Genomic DNA, 14,916 nt, shown 5'->3' on the forward strand with positions numbered 1-14,916 from the left:
GCGCTTCCCCGCGCCCCCCCCCTGTCTCACACCATCGCTACTTTCTATACGCCGTGTTGTGAGCAGTCGGAGGAGGTTTTGTTTGTTTTTGCTGTTGTTTTCCTCCTCTTTTTTTTTCTTCTGTTATTGACTTCATGTAGAGTATGCGTCATTCGGAGCACGTAACGACACGGGGGAGGGGGAGGAGGGAGAGAAGGAGACCGAAGGGCCGAGGTAAGAAGTGTTACGGTGACTGACCGAAACGCTGCAGCTTCCTCCACCTCCTCTCTAGTGCGTGCGTTAAGTCTGTTCATCCATATCGAAAGACGAAAAATGGAGTTCTGTTGATGTTGCCAATACGAAGAATATTGTGCGGCGCCATTTCCCTTCTTTCAGCCTACCTTCGAGAACAGGCCATGAGGCGAAGAGGCGGGGGGGGGGGGCGGGGGCGATGTGGGCGGCACTAGTTCCCAGCGGTGATTCATGAAAGAGAAAACTGAGAGCATTTGTGCCAAAGTGTACGCAAGATCCGCACTATCGTCCTGCATTACAGCAGACACATACGCTGACGCCTCCACATTTTCTTGTTGATTTGCTTTTCGCATCTCTTTCGCTTTCTTCGCCATCATGGTTTGTGGCATCACTCAAGCATCACCAGCATTCAATATTCAAGTGGTTGCGCGAGAGCATCTACTCGTGTCTTTGCACCTTGCTGCGCAATGATGCTGAGTCGCATTATGGAAGGGCTCACTCAGCCTCCGCAGATTACCTCTAATGTTCCCCAGTCCCTAGGGCTCCTGCTGGCCCTGTCAATGGGACCACTTCCACTGATTGGTGAGCATATCATCGCTGTGTACCTTGCTCTGCAGCTTGTATGGTGGCTGCTGCTGTGGAACCGCTCGGTACGCGCTGTCGAATCACAGTCAACGCGTCGCCAGCTCGAAGAGAAGGCGAAGGAAGCGTGGCTGAAGTGGATGGACGTGTTGCGCTTTGGTGTCGCGGAGCTGGTCTGCCACCATCTCCTGCGCTTTGAGGTCGGTGGACAAGTCTGCCTGCTTTACTGCAGCGCCGCTGTGCTGCGCGTCGTGGCGAAGCCGTTCTTTTACGTTGTGGTTCGCCTGTTCGCTGAACCGCAGTGGGCCAGCCAGGTAACCGGGTACGACCCTGCGTCTCTTCTGGAATCCATAGGCTGGGGTGAAAAGACGGAATTCACCAGCGGTCCTGCGTGGAAGCAGCACGGACAGGCCGGTGGCGCTGGTGCAAAGGCAACATCGGCGCAGATGCGGGTGTCGAGTCTGGCGCCGACGCAGAGCGCAGATAGTGCGAAGAACAACAATAGTCGCTGCAAAGTGCTGGACGAGGGGCTGCACTTTAACCGCACTGCCCGTGGGTGCCTGCTGCAGTTGTCCGAGTGACTGAGTCGCGTATGCACACCAGCCTACTCCCCCCCCCCCCCCACCCAACCACACACACACGCACAGGCACACCCACATTAAGCTGCTGGTGCTCAGGATGCACACATACTGCTGCTACTTGCGACTCTACTGGATGTTTTGGTGAAGGTCATGCTCGCTGTGTCTCCCTGCAAAGCTGACTGCTGTGGAGGTATGTGGTTTCTCTGATTCACGGAAGCGGGACAAGAACATTATGCAAGGGCTCGGTGGGCTTCCACAGGCATAGGTGTCCGCATGGTGCCTTGCAAATCCATAAGCAACCTCAAGTCCCCGCCCCACCTCGTTGTGTCGCCGCCAACGGGCGACAAAACAGCGAGTCCGTCGCCTCCACATACACATACCATTCTGTAGGCTGTCTCTTGTCCCTCGCTTTGTGGGGGCTGTCGGACAGGAAATGCACGCACCGACCCTCGCCTTGTTTTCGAGCAGTCTTTGCCGTACACGGTGGCGCACGCGTCCGGCTGAGCTGTCGCTGTACGTAAGTGAACTGTGCCTTCTGCATGTCAACGGCCGAAAAAAAAACGTTAAAGTTTTCATCACAACTATACGAACACACGTCTACGCTCATGGCTCTCATGGTTCTCCTTTAACCTTCAGGATCTTCGCTCTCCCCGCCCTCTTCTTCTCTGTCTGCCTTACGCATATGCGGTGCTCTTTACTCTTTGGAGGCCACGACAGTTTGGACACACACGCACAACTTGCAGTTGTGCTGTTCTCTCTTTTAGCCGCATCCTTGCACTGCGCACCGTGGTCGATGTCTAGCGAGGTCGAGCAGTTGTCGCTAGTCGATCAACAGGCCCCGGAGTGCGCCAATGTCGAAGAGGACGATCGGGTGCGGCACAGCGAGTGCGTCAACATGAAGGAGGTCGCTCTGCACGAGTTGCTGCGGCAGTTGGGCTGCGCGGGCGATAGCAATGGTCGAGTTGCTCACAACCCCAGCGGCACTTTCACATCCTCGTCCGCATCTTGCTTGCCGCCTGAAATTCTGGATGCGCTGCTGCACTACCTGGTGGGACAACAGGAAGACATTCAGCAACTCACTGCACGGGCACAACTTCTAGACGAGCAGCACGCGCGCGACGCGGAAAAGATGGAGCTCCTCAATGAGCGAACAGAAAGGCTGAAGAAGACAGTGGCCACCATGTCTGCCAAGAGCTCGGCTGATGTGAAGGAGTTCCGGGAGTACTTGGAGCAGAACGCGTGCGCCAATAAGCAGCGCCAACGCGAGCTGGTGGACTTGTCCCGCAAGCGCGAGAAGCTAGAGTTGGAGGTGAAGCGGGCCCGAATGGAGGTAGATCGACTCCGCAAGATATCGAAGCGGGTTCGGTAAAAATGCTGCAGAGAGAGAAAAAAGAGCATTCTAGGAGAGAACGGGGCGAGGGTGAAGAACAAAGCGAGGCGAGGTGCCTCTCTTGCCCTTCCGCTGCCTTACAGAATGTTGTTTTCTGGTTCGGTTTGAGCATTCTCTCTTCCTTTCATACTACTCGGACTGACCTGGACGACTGTCGTTTTTTTTTTTGTCTGTGTGTTTCGAGGTGGCCTGTTGCTTCTCCTCTTCCCCGAACGCATCGCACACGCCCTTTATGGACTTCCCACGCCCGTGTTCCTGTTCGTTTTCCAAGAGATATGGTTAAGGGGGCGGGGAAGGGTGCAAGTGTGCTGCATGGCGCATCTGGAGAGCTGCTTTCTACTGCTGCCTTGCTGCTGAGAACGGATACGCGTGTGAGGAATCGCGATGCGGGGTGGCACAGTGCTGCGCATCAATCACAGCACCCAGGAGGAATGGGAGGGGGGCGCTCAAGCCTCCTCTCTGGCACTGTGATGTCGCTTGATTGAACTAACAGACTAGATGTTTCTGTGCTTCTTTTCCTATTGCTCACCTTACGTAGATTTGTTTTTTTTTTTCTTTCAGATCATTCAATTACTTCTCGACCCACAACTGAACTTGACTTCAACGTAGTGCTGTTGTTGATTGGGTGAACACCTCGCACGACTCAATGCTGTTGGCGGCGACGACTATGGCTGCTCAGATACACACCTCAGTCTCTCCCTTTTTTGGCGTCCTAGGGACCCCGTTGCCCCGCCTCTGCGAATGGGAGAGAATAATGCCGACTGGGGCTGCCTGGTCGCACAGTAACTTCATATTTACCATCACACATAGAGAAGGTCATGCTTGAAACTTCAATGGCCATCGTGACGGTTCAAGAGTCTCGGTACCTGTCTTACTATCTTCTGCAACCAACCATCGCCTACGCTGAACTGCGCGCTGGCTCATATTCAAAGAGCCATGCGAATTAGGGGCCACGTAGTTATCGAGGACTTGGACACTGAGAGGCCCCCCCCCCCCCCACACACACACATACACACATCTGAATTCACACAGGTCTGTGCACCTGGGAGGGAGGCACGTCTTTGCCCTTCTCCGTGTACGCCATCATGGCCACCTCTACGTTAGATCCTCGCATGGCTTTCCATGCCCAGCAGCAAGATCCTGGTGCACCCCAGCCACGGCAGCTAATCTTGCGCTACTTTTACGAGAACGGCACGGTGGAACTGATGGAGGTGCCGAGCGGTCGGCTGTACTTGAAGCGCACTGCAGTTGATGCGCCCACTTCTTCCTTCAGGGTCGGCTCGACGGTGATGCTGTTTGGGAAACCGACCATCATCACGGCTTTCGCGGACGAGGTGACGCGGCAGCTGTGCGCGCAGTGCAGCGAATCGACGACGGTTTTGATCGCCGAGGAGGCGTTTTCGTCTCTCGGCCGCTATTTGGCGATGCTAACGGAGGAGTGCCGCTTCACCATCACCAATGTGGAGATGGTCTGGGTGCACGCAGAGACAGTTTCGGCCTTTGATCTGCCACAACAGTTGGCAAACACGCGCTTGGTAGTGGTGTTGTGCACTCGAGAAAGGGCGGTGGAAAAGGGCTTCGACTTTGTAGAGCGAGCAATTGGCACCTGCACCGCCAAGGACGCGGACCAAGCCGCCATGTGGGGAAAGCTGGGCAAGCTTCCGAAAACCAAGCCTTTGGCGGTATTCAACGACCCAAACAGCTCCGTTGTGGTGCTGAAGCCGCACCTGATCAGCGCTGGACGGGGTGGAAGCGCTCTTCAACAGCTTCTGGACGTAGGACTGGAGCCCACCGCATTCACAACGGTTACAATGAGCAGCGCGGTTGCCCGGGAGTTCATGGAGCCGTACCGCAGCGTTTTGCCAAACCTGGAGGGCACTGTCAGCAGCTTTGTAGGCATCAGCTGGGTACTGCAGGTCATCTCGCTAGATACGGCGGTGGATGTTGTGGGTGTTGTGCGCAGCGTATGCGGCCCCTATGACACGGTCATCGCCAAGAAGCTCTACCCAAAGTCCATCCGCGCACGATACGGGGACAGCGAAACCCATAACGCGGTGCACTGCTGCGATTTAACCAGTGACGGGCCCATCTATGCAAAATTCTTTTTCCAACGGTGAGGGCCAAAAAGAGGCACCCTATGCATTGCCTGTCGTGGGCCAGGTGGGTGTCTCTGCGAGCTGTGGCGTGCTGCTCGAGAGTGTTCTTTGCTTTTTTTTGTGTTTTTTTGTTTTTCAGTTTCCCCCTCCCGCTCAGCAGCGAGAGAAAGGAGGGGGCAAGGCAGCTGTTCGTAGCGCCTTTGGCTCTTTCGTTTCCTTCCTTGCTTTCTCCCCGATGTAGACGACCCCTAGACGACGACCAGGGCAGAGGAAAAGAGAACGCGGGGGCCACTGGTTTGAGTCTAAAGACTCCGAGAGCAATGCGAGAGATGATCTGCCACTGCCGAGTGCACGCGCTGTGGCTGATTGGCGCTCCTTTGTGCCGCTCATTCTCGATTCCTAACCCGGCGGTGTCTTCCCTCTCGCGTTTTCCGCGTGCCTCGTGTGGACTTCTACCAAATCGACCCCTTTCCATCTCTTTCTTTTGGTGTGGTCCTCTTCCTCTCCGAGTGAGCGGTGTACAAGTTGCGGACGCCGCAATAATCTTCAAGCACAGGAAACCAAAAAGTGGAGAGAATCTACAAGGGAGGGCTCAGCCTTCGGCATTGGAATCGGGGCCATCTGAAGCCATGGCTCTCCATGACGCTAAAACAGACGTGAACGAAGGGTCTGACTGGGTGTTCGTCACATCTCGCTTTCCCTCTCGAGGCTTCTTTGCGCGTGGCGTCTTAGAGATGGCTCTTCCACTGCAGGACTTCGGCTTCTCCCGTTGCACCTCCTCCCACTGTCACCTACCATCTCCGGACTTGCCCGCCTCACCCCTTTGTACACCTCTTGCTCTGTATCGTCCCTGCACCCGTTTCAGCAAATTGCTTTCGCTTCTTTTTTCATCAACAGCGCGTGTCCGGCGACTGCTATGCCACGGAGGCACCTAACACCACCTTAGTTTACCCATCAATCACAGTCCCTTTTCTTCCTTTTGTCGGATACATAGACACAGTTCTGGGCCTATTCGCCATCACTGAAACACACTCTAGGAAGCCGACAGCGAATGGTGTATGGTGTGTCGCCATACCTGTGGCCGTATCTTGTTGTAACGCGAATACCTCCCAGAGGGTCCACTTCCCCCCCCCTCCTCCTAAGGAAGGTAAAGAACATCCATACAGTCACCTTGAGGTGTGACTTCTTCCCTGTTTATTATATGCGATTTCGCCTGGCTGTTGGTGCGCACGTCGTGCTCTTCGGCTTTGGGTGCTTTTGTAGCTGCCTTTTTCTGTGCGCCAGCGCCCTTCCCACCTTTCATGTCCTGCCCTGTCCTTCCTCGCCTCTGCTTTGCCTGGTATTCGTCCCCTAGTTTTTTTTTTTTATTCGTCGCCTTCTCTGTATCGTAGGTGCGTGTGTGTGTGTGTGTGCGTGTGTGTTGCCTATATGGCCTTCTCTCTACAGCTTTTGACAGGGCTCTTTTTTTCGTCCCTTTGACTTCTCGGCTGGCCGTCTTGCGCCGTGCGGCACGGTTTCCATGGGCCTGCGCTAATCCACGCACCCACTCCTCATACGCATAGCCAATGCGCCCACTCACCTACTCGAGTACTCAGACGCACCTTTGAGTGTTAGACACAATACACCTTTCTGTCTATTACCCTTTCTTTTGCTATCCGTGTCATCCATTACGCACCCTCGCGGTCATCAGTGCCCGCCTACAAATCAGTGGGCAGCGGTTAACGCACCGGTAGGACTTCACCCCCCCTCCCCTCCTTCCTTCCCCCCATTCCTTTACAGCAGTGATCATGACTCAAGGGGCTCCAGCAGACTTCAGTCTGCTTCGCTACAGCGCCGGCGACGTTCTCCACTTTGTCTTTGCGAATGGTGTCCGTCGTCGAGTGAGCGCCGAGGGTGCACCTCCGCTACCAGGACTCTCCATGGTCGTGGAACTGCAGGAAAAGAAGGTCGTCCATGACAAGCTGCACAAGTGTGGCACCATAGACGACCCCCTTTATCTCGAGGATCTCTCGCACATCGGCACACATGAGCAGTGGTGTGCGCACGCCCAAGCTGCGTGTGCGCTTGCTAAGAACGCCGTGGCACGGTGTTTGCAGCGCCGCTTGGAGGTGCGAGCACGCCGCTACGGCGAGGCAGTGGTGCATCTGGCGCAAGCTTCCCCCTCACTCATGGACAGTGAACAAATGGCCTCAGCGACCGCTGCCGACAGCCTATCGATGGCCACAGCTCACTCCTCGTCCTCTCACACGTCGTCGCGGCAGGAGCATCCCCGATCCTCAGTCAATGCGGAGAGGTCCACCGAAGAGGAAGTTAGCTTTCCTACGTCGAACGAGGCAAGCGAGGTAGAGGAGGAGGAAGAGGATCTCGAGACCCACCTCTTGCAGCATCCTACCCTCGATGGTGACATGGCTGCTGCATGGCTGCGGCGCCGCTACCTGCGCTGCTGTGACGTTATTAGCATCGGCCCCAGTGTTGCGGTGCGTGACCGACTCTCGCAGTGCGTGCGAGTCACGCTAAGCGGCACTCTAGGGTCCTCTGCAGCACGAAGGACGGGATCACCGCTTTCGCGCGTTCCTGACGCCCCCGCGACTCTTCTCTCCACACCTGGCGGGCAGAGCTGGATGTCCTTTCCCGGGATAATGCTGCTGCTGCGCAAACTGTGCACCGTTCCGTACGAGGTGAACGCGGACTTCACCGGGTGCACTGAGGTTGGACAACATCCTCGTCATTTCATTGCGCTGCTTGGCGTTCTTGAAGGATGCCGCAATATCGTTGTCTCTCTCAATTTTGCCAAGACGTGCCTCAGCGATGACGAGGTGCGGGTGTTATGTCTATTCTGCCACGCCTACTTGCGCCGTCTGCAGATACTGGACTTGAGTGGCAACAAGAGAATCACAGACAAGGTGGCTGTATGCCTCAAGCAACTTGCAGCCTCGTCACCGCTGCTGTGCCGACTGGTTGTGCGAGGAACGTCGCTGAGCCGTGCCAATGTCCGAACAGTGGGGGGGATTCTCTCTCGCAAAGCACTGTGAACGTACTCCGCTGCGACCCCTCCTCTCCCTGCTCTCTTTCTACCTAAATAACGCAAGCGCTATGTGACACGTGCCTGCGCCGTGGCGCTACATCTGCTGGTTATGTCTCCGGCTTTGCATCTTCTTTTGGGAGGAGGGGGGCGGTTCCAGCATTTCAGACCCCCTCCTCCTCCTCCTCTTGCAGGCGATGTGCAGAATCAATGGGACATGATCTTCATGTTTTTATGTAAGTGAGGAGAACGGATGGCACGTTACCTTCCAACGTTCTCTCGAAAGGTCCTTCTTCCTGTCCCCTTTATCGTGTCAACTTCCTCGCATGTCTATCGGCGGTCACATGTACAGTTTGTGTGTGTGCTTGTGTGTGTCGATGAGGGCACGTGCGTTTGTCAAACCAATGGTGTCTCTCATGGTAAACGCTTCATGTAAAAGGCGGGCGGCCAACACCCCATCATCTCTGCTCCATGCCTTGCATGGAGACGCGGACTGCAGGGTTTGAGGCCTTAGCGCCTCAAAAGAGAAGGTGAGTCGAAGGAGTAATGGACAGAGGGACTGTGCAAGTACGCCGGAGAGCATGTCGCCAGACGACGCGCGGCCAGCAAGGGGGCGCACGTCTCTTCTTTCCTCCTGTTCTCCACACTCAGTTGACGAAGGAAAAATGAGCAAATAAAACAGCACGTAACCCCCGCGCTGGGCTACTTTGCGGCGTGGAGGGCGTTTACACGGATGCTGCGACGAAACAGCGAAGGATGACTGCGCTGCGGGTTGCCTTTCCTTTGGTGTACTTGTTAGGAAATGATTTTGTGAGAAGATCCCCACACAGAGTCTGAGCTACATTCTTGCCTTGTCGCCGTCGCCATTTCTTCAGTCCTTGATTGTACAAGGGTGAAGCAGACTCCCTCCGTCTTTATGAACCCTCTCTCGCCCCCCATGGCCTCTCCTCCTCGCATCCAATTTTCTCGCCCATCTCTCGTTTTACTACGGTGAAGTGCATCTGTGCGTCACGCGTGTCGACTGCTGTCTTCTTTTGCCCTTTCCCGGGCAGACTGAATGCAGGAGCCTGCACTTCCGACATACTCATCTCAATCACTCGTGGTGCATCTGGGCTTCGCCCCATGTCACGAAGCGTATCGCCCTCGAGCCCATCGCCCCGGGTTACCAGGGTGAGCTTGGAAACGATCGAGAAGCTGCAAGATGCGTGGAGCAAGCGGTATGAAACACTGCGCGGCCCACCACCCCCGCCGCTTCTCAATTCTCCTCGGTCCCTTCGTGCCTGTGCTTTAGCAAATGTGAACCCGCAATCCACCTTGCAGAAGCTGTCGCTCAAGCAGCACCTGTTTTGCGTCCTAGGCAATCCACACATGCTCAGCACGCTCCCAGACTCGGGCACCGCAGAGTACCGGGTACTGATGCAGTCTGCCTTGCGCTGCTTTAGCGAGGCAGCTGTGGGACTCGGCACGTCGAAAGAAAAGCTTGCCGCCTTCATCGCCTTCAAGAACCAAGAGGAGCTTCGCGTGCCCCAGCTGGCGTCGCTACGAGAGCTCCGACGTCAGCTAATAGCTAAAGATGTCCTCGCCAAGCGAAAACGTCATGAGGAACAGCCTGACGACGCATCCTCTATGCCGATTTGCAACGCCTCCTCGGCTTACCGGAATGCCGATGGCCACACTGCACCTCATCACCCCACGTCGAGGAGCAGCTTGCTGCGGTCGCCGACGCTGGAGGAGAACCTGCTGTGGTGCCATGGCTGCTCCGCGCGTCACTGGGCGGATGACAGTCCCACGGGTTCGCAAAGTGCTCGCGAGCCGTCACCATGCCACTCCTTTTTGGCATCTGTTTCTTTCGTAGCGGAAGAAGGAACTGGCGAAGAGGATGACGAGGGCGCCACCGGTGTCGGACGGTTTGATTTGTCGCCAACGCCGAGTCCATCCGGGAAGCTCCCCTACAAGCCCCGTGACGTCTCCTTGCTCAGCAGCTATTTCGCGAACCGCAACATCCAGAGCAACGGAAGTAACCCATCCAATGCCCTGCTTCCTATTTCCACCCCTGGCACGCCGTCTCCATCTTGGCGAGGTGTCACGAGCGTGGCGAGGTCATCAAAGCAGCCTGTTCGCTCACCTCAGCCGCTCTTAGAGGTGGACAGCAGTCTTGACACCATCATTGATGTGGACAGTGGATGTGTACTCGTCAGAGGAACGACAAAAGGCTCCGCGGGGCTGCGGTCAGTAACAGAGCAGGAACTCAGCATTGTGTCGATCAACACCAGTCAATTCGAGGAACTGTTGAACATTGACGAGCCAGCGACCTCGTCTCCCCAGACGACCATTGCGCAACTCTCTACAGCGGCAGTACTGGCGGAAATCCAGGATCATATGCATCATAACCCTCGATCACAGCACACAGTGATGCTATTTCATGAATCGGGAGAAAAGACAAATCGTGGGCCTGCAGCAGCGACGACAGCGGGCGAGGCGGTCAATGTGACCATACCGCAGCTCCCCGCAGAGCTGCCACCGGCGCCACCAAGTCAGTCGTTGACGCCGAGAGGGATTCGTGGTTATACAACCCATACAAACTTCGCTTCTTTGATAGTGCCCAATATGCATGCTCGACCTGTGGCACCCCCAGCAGAGGTGAAGGCTGTGCCAACTTCTCTTTGTATCGTTGAAGCCGCGATGTCCCGCTCTGAAAAGCACACGGAGATGGCGTGCGCGAAGCAGAACGTGGTGACCTCAACGACGGTAATACCGACCAAATCTCCCGCTTCTGCGAACTCAGCTGACGCGCCCGCGCAATCGCGGCTGCGTTTACCACCTACGATTACGAAGGCGGAGGAAAGCGAGGGATTCCTGTACTACTGCGCCAACCCGTCGCACAGTGAAATGAGTTTCTACGCAGGTGGCCGCGATCTCTTCGCCTTTACAGTGAATGTGTAGGGACAACACAAGCGAAAGGAATACAAAGGCGTGTCTCTCTCTCTCACTATGTGTGTGTATGTGTGTGTGTGTGTGTGAGCACATACACGGCCTAGTTGTGAATGAGGGTACAGGTTTGCTGTTCTCCATCTTGATGTTGACAGCGACGTGCGGTCGTATTAACTTGCAGAGAAGTGGGACCCCAGTCGAGTGCGCGGGAGGCACGGAGAGAAAAAGGGACGAGTGGTGTGGTGCCAGTCGAGTACTGATGTGATGGTGGGTTTTCCGCGTCCTCATCGCTTTTACGTGAACTTTCTCTGCTCTTCCCTCTGCATGTGTCTTTCTCCTTTCCCCTACGGGTCTCCTCTGTTGGAGGAGACAGCGGACGTGTTTTTTTCTTTTCTTTTCGGTTTGGTTTGGTTTCCAGGCTAGACAATTCGAGTGCTGGTAGGTGCGACTCATCCTTGTTCGACTGAAGACACACCCCCACACACCTGGAAGCAGCGCAGGTTAATTCTTTTTCCACATCATACACCATGAGACCAAGGCGCTAATATACATATATATATATACATATATATACACGGATGCTTCACCAACTGTCACGGACAGGATGTGGCGTAAGCGCTCGAGGTTCCCTGCGAAACGAGGGGGAAGCAACAGCCAAGCGCAAACCAAATGTGCTAGTGCATTGAATATTTGCTGTCGCCCATGAGAACGGCGAGCTCTTTTTTTTTCGATTGGCGCTGCTCCCCATTCTCCCTTTCCCCCCTCTTCGGTGACCTCTTTTCACTACCATCCTCCCCCAGGTTCTCCTGTTGGGTGAACGATTGCTCACATCCTCCCTCTTCCCCCGGTCACCCAGGACCGTATCGGTTTCCTTTAAAAAAAAGCCGAGACCCACGCGTTACATCCTTGTGCGCTCTCTTACGCTCTTCAGTGCGAGGTGGGAGTTGCATTCATCGCACCCGCTGTTGCACTCACGTACACCGACGCCCCTTGGGTTACGACTCGAGTTTGCATCTCTCCTCTTCATTACAGTCACAAGGTGCCGAAGTCCCACTTGGGACATTCGTTCTCCCTCACCCTTCGCCCCTTCCTTCAAAGCCTACCATGAGCATCAATCCCACGATTGGTGACAAGGACGTCCTTCAGCGGCGCACAGCGGCAAATCCCAAGTACAATGGCGTGCAGGCCGTGGTGAACTCGGGCATGACCATTCAACTCGCGCAGTACATGCGCAACAACAAGATTAAGACAAAGAAGCAGCCTGGCGAGCTTTTTCAGCGATTACACATAGACGTCATCGCCGCCTTCCTCAACCGTCAAGAGCCCAAGTCGGTCCTGGAAGATGGTGGCTTTGCACGACCAATGGACGAGTATGGCGGTCCAGAGAATGCGCTCGACAAGCCAGCCATTAGCTACCTGTTGCTCGACTGCCGCGAAGTGGAGCACTACGAGACGTGCCACATCAAGACGGCACTGCACTACCCAAAGATCAAACTACACCACTCGACCAATCCGTTTCTACCAGGGATGTACGCTTACAAGAACAAGGAGAACAAGTGTATTGTGCTTTATGACTTGGAGGAGGAGGCGGTTGTGTCACTGGCGAACACGATGGTTCAGAAGGGCATCGAGAACGTTGCCATCATCGCTGGTGGGCTGCGCGAGTTTGCGCAGGATTATGCCGATTATCTCACAGCGCAGTCGCCTGTACCGATCATACCTAGAGACTTGCGCTTGAAGCGACGGGCCGACGAAGCCACTCAGGCACGCAGCGACGCTCGCACCACTATGTCTCACAAGCCGAAGAGCTTGTCCAGCAGCCTAGCCCGCAGTGCGCGAAAAGGAACCTTCTGAGGTAGGCGCATAGAGCGGTGTCACAGAGGGTGATTCACTCACCCTCTCGCTGGGTGCTTGTTTCACAGGCAGAGTGTGCCCCTCTTGTCACTTTTCTTTCCTTTTCACAGACCCTCGGTCTTTCGTCTGCTATCTTCGTAACGGTCGCTGAGGATGCATTTACGTCAGGCCGTGTTGGAATCAAACGAGAGAGAGAGGGATGAAGAGGTGCTGAAGGTATGGACAGGCAAACACCAAGAGAAAGACGAAGGTGAAGTACTGGAGACGAATACTGATTCCTCTGCTCATCCTTGCTCTTCTCTATGCGGTCGCTATGGGGCACCCATTCGCTCTTCCTTCCTCATTCCCATGTTTGACTTAGCTGCGGTGTCTTCTCTCTCTCTCTTGTTCTTGTGTGCGCACTTCTGCAGCGAGAAAACAAATTAAAGGATCAAAATGACTTCGAGAAGCTCTCCTAGACTGAAGGAAGCTGGGGGTGTGACGTGCAAGTCGGCGGTGCTACCGTCAGCGTCGCACGCGCACGATGCGTTCCTATTAGAGGTGACTGGATGCGCCATTGCAGCGTACCCGTTCAATCCCATGCAGCCGTTTTTTTGTGTGTGTATGGACGGCAGGGCGATCCCCTTGCGTTACCTGCCCTCCTCCTCGATGCTTCTCTATACTTGTCTACCTTGACTAACTTCCGTTGGGATTCCTGGGGTGCTACTTGGGTGCATCATCATTTCTTTTTCTCTTCTTTGCTACTCGTCGCACGTGGCTTCATCATTTTCCTCATTGCCTTCCCTCATCCACCAAAGCAGTATTTCATTGTGAACGTGTAGCTTCTCTCATATATACCCCCTGCTCTCTTCCTCACTCCCTACCAGATACAACCCAGTCTGCTCGCTGCATGCGTCTACACACATTCATACCTCTCGCTCTCTCTAGTTTCTCACCGTTGTGGCTAGTCTTCGCTGCTTCACTCTAACGCTCGCGTTGTGTATGTGTGTGCGTTACCGTTTCTTTTTCTCTCTTTAGGTGTTTGTTGCTCAGTTTTTCTTTTTTGTGTTCCTTCTTCACGTTTTCTTCCTTCCCTCGACAGTGTTTGTCTTTTCAGTTTGTTTTGGTTTCTCTCTATATATGTTTTTCATTTTTGTCTTGCATTCGGTAGTTGGGTTTAATCGCCGCACGCTTCGCATCCCCTCCTTCTCTTTCTGTTGTAGACACAACAGTCGGAAAGATTAACGATAGAAGAGAAAGCGGAGGAGGACCATCCATTCCTTTCTTGCTCGCCCCCCGAACGCTGACGCTTGCGTGGCAGTGGCTACGGAGGCCACGTGTGCCTGTCTATATTTGCGTGTGTACGCGTGGTGCAAGTGAGTGTTGTGATTGCCCTGTGTGCGGCGTGCCTCACAACGCCCATTGTTTTCCTCGTTTCCTTGCTACAAACAGCAACAAAACAGCAAAAAAAAATCTTCTTCTCTCCTTCAAGCTGCTTGCTCGTCACTCGGTAAACGAGTAGAGGGGGAAATTCCTACGATGCACAGGCATTGCGACAGACAAGTCAAAGTCATTTTCTCGATTGCGTCCACGATCGTGCTGTTCGTCTTTGCTAGTTGGTGAGCTCGCGTGTTCCTGTATTGCACAGCCGACTGCAGCCCTGCATCACGAAGTACCGCCGTTCAGTAAACACCTTTACCAAGGAAGGAATCCTGCGTGGAATAGATCCTGTTTCGCTGTGGAAGTTGCCCAGTGATACACTCAGAGTGGAGTATACTGGGGGGGGGGTTAGCGCAAGTGACAATCAGGAGAGCTGCTGGAAAGCTGCTGTTTTCGTTGTGCGTGCGTGCAAACCGAGGTTCCTGCTCTGCCTGAGTACCCCACCCTCTCGTTCCTTGGGCACCCCTCGCCCTCTCTTTCCAGAGGCAGTATAAATCTGTACCTTTGTGCTCCCTCCCTTCTCGTGAAGCCCCTTTTCTTCTTGCCGCTATTGCCTTCACTAAAGTCATCGCTTCTTATACGAATTCGCCAGCCACACCTCTTTCCGCTTTTCATTGCTTAACGTGTTTACTCTTGTGGATGCGTGTGCGTTGCTGAACTTCGTTCGGATCACCGTTTTTTTTTTATTGATTCCTCTTCTCTTTCCGGGACGGAGGACAAACTGCACATACAGCCATTGCTGTTTTCTTCTGTTTTGCTTTCTGCGTCCACCCTCTTCTTTCCTTCCTTGGACTTGACGTGAGTGACCCA

The 14,916-nt window shown here is 54.6% G+C and overlaps 6 protein-coding genes across 6 annotated transcripts; all 6 read left to right on the plus strand.

The window, feature by feature from the left end:
- Positions 1-701: 701 nt before the first annotated feature.
- On the plus strand, positions 702-1,394 carry LBRM_20_2540 (hypothetical protein, unknown function; the record flags this gene model as incomplete). The annotated part of the gene is made up of 1 exon (XM_001564485.1): positions 702-1,394. One exon carries the CDS (start codon positions 702-704, stop codon positions 1,392-1,394), a length of 693 nt encoding a protein of 230 aa, XP_001564535.1.
- A 793-nt stretch (positions 1,395-2,187) lies between these two features.
- LBRM_20_2550 (conserved hypothetical protein) lies at positions 2,188-2,763 on the plus strand (the record flags this gene model as incomplete). Its single annotated transcript, XM_001564486.2, has 1 exon — positions 2,188-2,763. One exon carries the CDS (start codon positions 2,188-2,190, stop codon positions 2,761-2,763), a length of 576 nt encoding a protein of 191 aa, XP_001564536.1.
- Positions 2,764-3,869: 1,106 nt separating this feature from the next.
- On the plus strand, positions 3,870-4,901 carry LBRM_20_2560 (conserved hypothetical protein; the record flags this gene model as incomplete). The annotated part of the gene is made up of 1 exon (XM_001564487.1): positions 3,870-4,901. One exon carries the CDS (start codon positions 3,870-3,872, stop codon positions 4,899-4,901), a length of 1,032 nt encoding a protein of 343 aa, XP_001564537.1.
- Positions 4,902-6,667: 1,766 nt separating this feature from the next.
- Positions 6,668-7,912, plus strand: LBRM_20_2570 (hypothetical protein, unknown function; the record flags this gene model as incomplete). Its single annotated transcript, XM_001564488.1, has 1 exon — positions 6,668-7,912. The coding sequence occupies one exon, from the start codon at positions 6,668-6,670 to the stop codon at positions 7,910-7,912; it is 1,245 nt and encodes a 414-aa protein (XP_001564538.1).
- Positions 7,913-9,024: 1,112 nt separating this feature from the next.
- On the plus strand, positions 9,025-10,845 carry LBRM_20_2580 (conserved hypothetical protein; the record flags this gene model as incomplete). The annotated part of the gene is made up of 1 exon (XM_001564489.1): positions 9,025-10,845. The coding sequence occupies one exon, from the start codon at positions 9,025-9,027 to the stop codon at positions 10,843-10,845; it is 1,821 nt and encodes a 606-aa protein (XP_001564539.1).
- Positions 10,846-11,937: 1,092 nt separating this feature from the next.
- On the plus strand, positions 11,938-12,687 carry LBRM_20_2590 (conserved hypothetical protein; the record flags this gene model as incomplete). The annotated part of the gene is made up of 1 exon (XM_001564490.1): positions 11,938-12,687. The coding sequence occupies one exon, from the start codon at positions 11,938-11,940 to the stop codon at positions 12,685-12,687; it is 750 nt and encodes a 249-aa protein (XP_001564540.1).
- Between the last annotated feature and the right edge of the window lie 2,229 nt (positions 12,688-14,916).

This window comes from Leishmania braziliensis (genome assembly GCF_000002845.2).
Source record: "Leishmania braziliensis MHOM/BR/75/M2904 contig, possible fusion of chromosomes 20 and 34".
NCBI classification, from domain to species: domain Eukaryota; phylum Euglenozoa; class Kinetoplastea; order Trypanosomatida; family Trypanosomatidae; genus Leishmania; species Leishmania braziliensis.